General features: G+C 52.0%; 1 protein-coding gene across 1 annotated transcript; it reads right to left on the bottom strand.

Moving 5' to 3' along the window:
• Positions 1–754: 754 nt before the first annotated feature.
• CDK15 (cyclin-dependent kinase 15) lies at positions 755–4052 on the bottom strand. Its single transcript, XM_009873611.1, has 7 exons — positions 3943–4052; positions 3450–3570; positions 2770–2940; positions 2272–2373; positions 1937–1938; positions 1280–1481; positions 755–880 (listed from the first exon to the last, which is right to left on the bottom strand). The coding sequence occupies exons 1-7, from the start codon at positions 4050–4052 to the stop codon at positions 755–757; spliced, it is 834 nt and encodes a 277-aa protein (XP_009871913.1).
• Positions 4053–4388: the final 336 nt, after the last annotated feature.

Genomic DNA, 4388 nt, shown 5'->3' with positions numbered 1-4388 from the left:
TGATGGGCGATGCCAAACAACAAATGAGGCTCCTGAACAAATGACAAGCCTTTATTTTTTTTTTGTTCTGTACTGAAAGAAAAGACGTCAAAACCACACCAAAAGTTAGTGACAATTCTCCAAACATTTGAAGAGCAAAAATAGTTCCCAGACAATAAAGTGAAGGAAACAGCATTACTTCTGGACCGATGATGAGTTAGCTTTACCAAAGCTAACGGAGCTTTCGGCTTCTCAGTCCCAGCTAAGGCACAAATTAAGACACTTTATAGTGCTCTTCAGCTGGTGAAAGAGCGGAATGTCAGTTCCGTTGAACAGCTCAGATTAAACAATTTGTTTAGCGCTGACAAGCCCAGTCGTTGGTAGCAGCAGTGAGGGGCTGAGCGGAGAAGCGCTCCCGTACCCGAAGTGGAGCTCCGGCACACCCTGGTGTCAGGAACTGCCACCGACAGACCTGGGGCTCCTCCGGGGCGGGGCAGACAGAAACCACCGTGTGTCACCTTGGCTGACTAACGCAAGAACAACCTGAAAAATGCCTCTTGCCTGTATTTCAGTGTTTTTCACACACAATTTCTTCAGAAGAGCTCTACTGACTGTAACGCAGATAAACTTCCCCCAGCAACGGGCTGAGAGTCTCTAAATGCAACAATGTCCCCTCCAGGCTCCTCAGAAGTGAGACCCTGGGTCCCAGCCAACCCCCTAAACAGATCTGCGCTGCTGCACTAAGGGGCAAGTGCACGGGGAGAGCTGTGTCTTCTCATCTGCAGCGTCTCTGCAGCGCACGGCGATTTTCAGGGCTCCGAGGGCTCCTCCGGAAGAAGTACGGGTGATCGAGGGCTGCCTTGGCTGAGATGCGCCTGCTGGGATCATACAGGAGCAATTGCTGCCAAGATTAAAAACAAGCAGGTTTAGGATTTAAAAAACCCAAATGATCGGTTGCACCCATAGGCCACTATGCTCAGATGGAGATCTTGGTCCTGCCTTTTCCCTTCTCGGGGCTTTGAAAGTAACCCACAGCTGAAGTTACCACAGGGATTTCTCTTGAAGGGTTTCTTGACCCTCAGTGCAGTGGTTTTTCTAGAGGAACCTGCAGTGACAGTCCTGCTGCAGAGACAGGACTGAGCCCTAATCAGCAAGTCAATGTTTCTGCAATGGCAGAGATGAGCGTTAGAGCCAGATCAACTAATGCACATCCAGGTAGATCAGTCCCAAATTTCCTTATTCTTTGTCCAGTTTGAAAAGGTCTTGCTATCCTCTGGGCTTGTTCTGAGCCCTCACTCACCACCAGTAAGTCTCTACCATCTTGATCCAAGTTGGGAACAATTTCCTTCATCTCCTTCCTTGCCCACCGGGGAAAGTCCTCCTTGTAGTCAGGCAGCTGGGTCACCCCAGGCCAGGTCGCCTCGGTGGGAGTGCCCAGGGTGCGAAAGATCCGGAAGAGCTGATCAATCTCAGAGTCCCCTGGAAACAGGGCCGGTTGTTTCCTACTATTTCCTTTAGGATCTTTGGGGAAAAAAAAAAAAAAAAAAAAGCCAGTTCCCACCTTCCCACCGGCTGTGTGCCCTGTCTCCCACTGCAAGCAAGCCCTTGTGCCAGCAGATGCAAACAACGGCTCAGACCAGGGCGGTGGTGGGCACTGCCGGGCAGCAGTTGGCAAAGACAGGAGTGGCGTTGTCTCCACCTCCTCTCCGTGGATCCACGCCCCTCTGAGGCTGCCCCTCTCAGCAGTCACCAGTTTCCTACCACCACATGCTCCTTCAGACTAGCTCCCTTCCCATCGACTTGCTCAGGCTCTGCTTTGGGAGCTAGGGCTAGTGCTGTTAACACCACAGGGCTCACAACACCGCTTCGAAGTGGAGGGACGGAGCCCTAGCAGACCCACTCTGCCCTGCTACGGGAGTGCTGGTTCTCTGCAGCCCGGCCAGCCGGCTGTGAGGACATCTGCAAGGGAGTTACCTCCTCCCAGGGTCAAAACGCTGCGGCGACAAGGCTGAAGTTACCCCTTCGGCCAGGAGAGGCATCACATTCCTGTGCGCCTGGAACCGCGGGCCGACTGCAGAGGCTTCTTTGCCTTCTGCCAGGCCTCTGAGGGTGGCAGATTTCCTTCTGAGCCCACAGCGAAGCACCGACTATCCCTTAGGGTGGACTTTCCATAATCTGCACCCCAGCACAGGGTGAGGCCACAGGTGTTCTGTGTCTTGCCCCTCCTTCCCCGTTTCCCATCGCAGCCGCATCCTCCCTGCTCATTAACAAGACTATTTAAACCTGTTCTACCATTTCTGCAAAGATGCAGCCGATGCTCCAGACATCCACCGCAGTCGAGTAGTATTTGCATCCCAGCAGTATTTCTGGGGCTCGGTACCACAGAGTCACCACCTGCTAAGGAACAAACAAGCTTTTTCCAGTTTCCCTGGGTGAAATTAGAGGCATGAGATCCTCTCTTCTCAGCTGTAACACCATGCCTCTGCAAATCAGTGTGCCAAGGCTGTGATGAATTAACAGGCACCTTAGCGACAGCAACACTGAGATTAACAGATCAGTCTTCAACAGAGCACCCTGGAATAAATGAATATAACCTGTGCAGAGAAGGTGGGAACCCAGTTTGCAGGCAGCTTAGGGTAGAAACTTTGAGTTAACCTCTGAGAGGTGGGTTAGGTTAAGAGCACGTGCCTGAGCACAGTTGTGCCTCTATCATGACAAGTAACTTGTGATGCCGCTGTTGTTCACCTGCTGTGGATCATGTACCCCTCACACAGGGAGCCTTGACAGTACCTCATGAGTGTACGTGCGCAGGGGGACTCCGAAAGCTCTCGCCAGTCCAAAATCAGCCAGCTTGATTGCTCCTGCTTCATTAATGAGCAAGTTCTGTGGCTTCAAGTCCCTGTGGATGACTCTGTGTGCGTGACAGAAGCTCACACCCTGCAGCAGCTGGAAAAGGTAGTTCTAAAGAGAGAAAAGATTTCAGACAAGGTCACAATAAAATCACTTTGAAGGCTGGATCATGTGAACCAATACACTTTGGATCATTAATAACCTGAATGGGAAAAAAAAGACCTTGCCATAATGCCATACCAGGTTTACGGATCGCTACTCAGAAATGCACACAAACTGCTCCCACTCTACACGGGCAACTCCAGCCCAAGCCGTGGCAGTCCCTTCTGCACATCCATTATTCCATACAAAGGCAATTCGCAATAGATCCCTCAGCTGTCCTCTTAACAACAGTTTGTTGTGCAGCAAACGGGGATGGAGAGCCTGGAAACAGCTGGGAAATACGTGTGCTGAGCAATAGTGCCACGAGGTTTTTCCCAGCTGATACGCTTGCGATCTGAGAGGCTGAACGCCTCCAGCCAGGGATAAATCTCTTCCAGATGCGATCTGGGTAAGAGCCAGCTCAGTGCCGGCTCTGCCCAGCAGAAGGCAGCAAGGACACACGCCCTTCCACACTGTACCTTGACCAAGCTTAAAGGAAGCTCTCCCGTTGGAGATGAGTCCATGTATTGTTTGAGGTCCTGATTCAGGTACTCAAACACCAGATAGAGCTTCTTCTGGTTGTGTATGACATCAAGGAGCCTGCAAAAGAAGAGCGAGTGTTCCCTTTAGTACCTTTCAGCACCTCCGGATCTTTGCAAATACCTGAACATGCCTGGATCCACAGCTGCCTCTGCTCTGTGAGTCCTTTGGAGCAGAGAGAGACAGATATAAAATCAACATCTAGCATGGGGCAGCAGCAGCTTGGACCACCCAGCATTGCTGAAGTGGCAGTTCTGTGAGCTGTTGCTAAAAACCAGGAAAGTGCAAGTGATTCCTGCATTTTCTTCTTTATTTTGCTCCCATCTGTGCAATCAGGGAAGCAGAGGAACACTCCTCTTGCTGCCTGCACCCAGAGCTCCCTGAGCAGGAGCTCATCAATGAGCTGGTGGGATCAGTTTATCCAGATCTTACCTGACTATGTTGGGGTGCTTCAGTTCCTTCAGCAGTGAGATTTCTCGGATCGCGGTGCTGGGGACGCCCTCAGTCTCCCTGCGGCAGAGACGGGCTGTATGGCACCCCATCCCCTGGCGGGATCCCACTGGGGTCCTGTCCCCCTTCTCCCTTCCACTGCACCCCATCGCCTGCCCAGGGGATGGTCTTTCACACTGGGCAGCCTGAGTTTGGGATGGAGCTGTGTGTGGGGTGGGCTTGGGGAAATGGAGTCATGGGGAAGGAGAAGGGAAAATGTGACCAAGATAGTGCAGACTCTGGAGCAGAGATTGTTCAGGAGCACCTGAGGGCACGTTTGGAGAAGCAACAACGCGGTTTAAAAAGCTTAAGCCTTGCTTCTCGGAGGTGGGGGGAGATAAAAACTCTTTGCCCCTCAGGCAGCCACCTCCACCATCCTCAGGGGACGC

Source organism: Apaloderma vittatum, unplaced genomic scaffold (assembly GCF_000703405.1).
Source record: "Apaloderma vittatum isolate BGI_N311 unplaced genomic scaffold, ASM70340v1 scaffold31407, whole genome shotgun sequence".
Lineage (NCBI taxonomy): Eukaryota > Metazoa > Chordata > Aves > Trogoniformes > Trogonidae > Apaloderma > Apaloderma vittatum.
This window is presented reverse-complemented; position numbering and strand designations above follow the sequence as displayed.

Bases quoted from the DNA above. Each gene is read 5' to 3' on its own strand.
- CDK15 (XM_009873611.1), bottom strand. From the start codon at position 4,052: ATGGGGTGCCATACAGCCCGTCTCTGCCGCAGGGAGACTGAGGGCGTC. The intron at 2,941-3,449 runs GTACAGTGTGGA...TTCTCTCTTTAG, and splicing joins TTCCTTTAAGCTTGGTCAAG to AACTACCTTTTCCAGCTGCT. The intron at 881-1,279 runs GTGAGTGAGGGC...TAATCTTGGCAG, and splicing joins ATGGTAGAGACTTACTGGTG to CAATTGCTCCTGTATGATCC.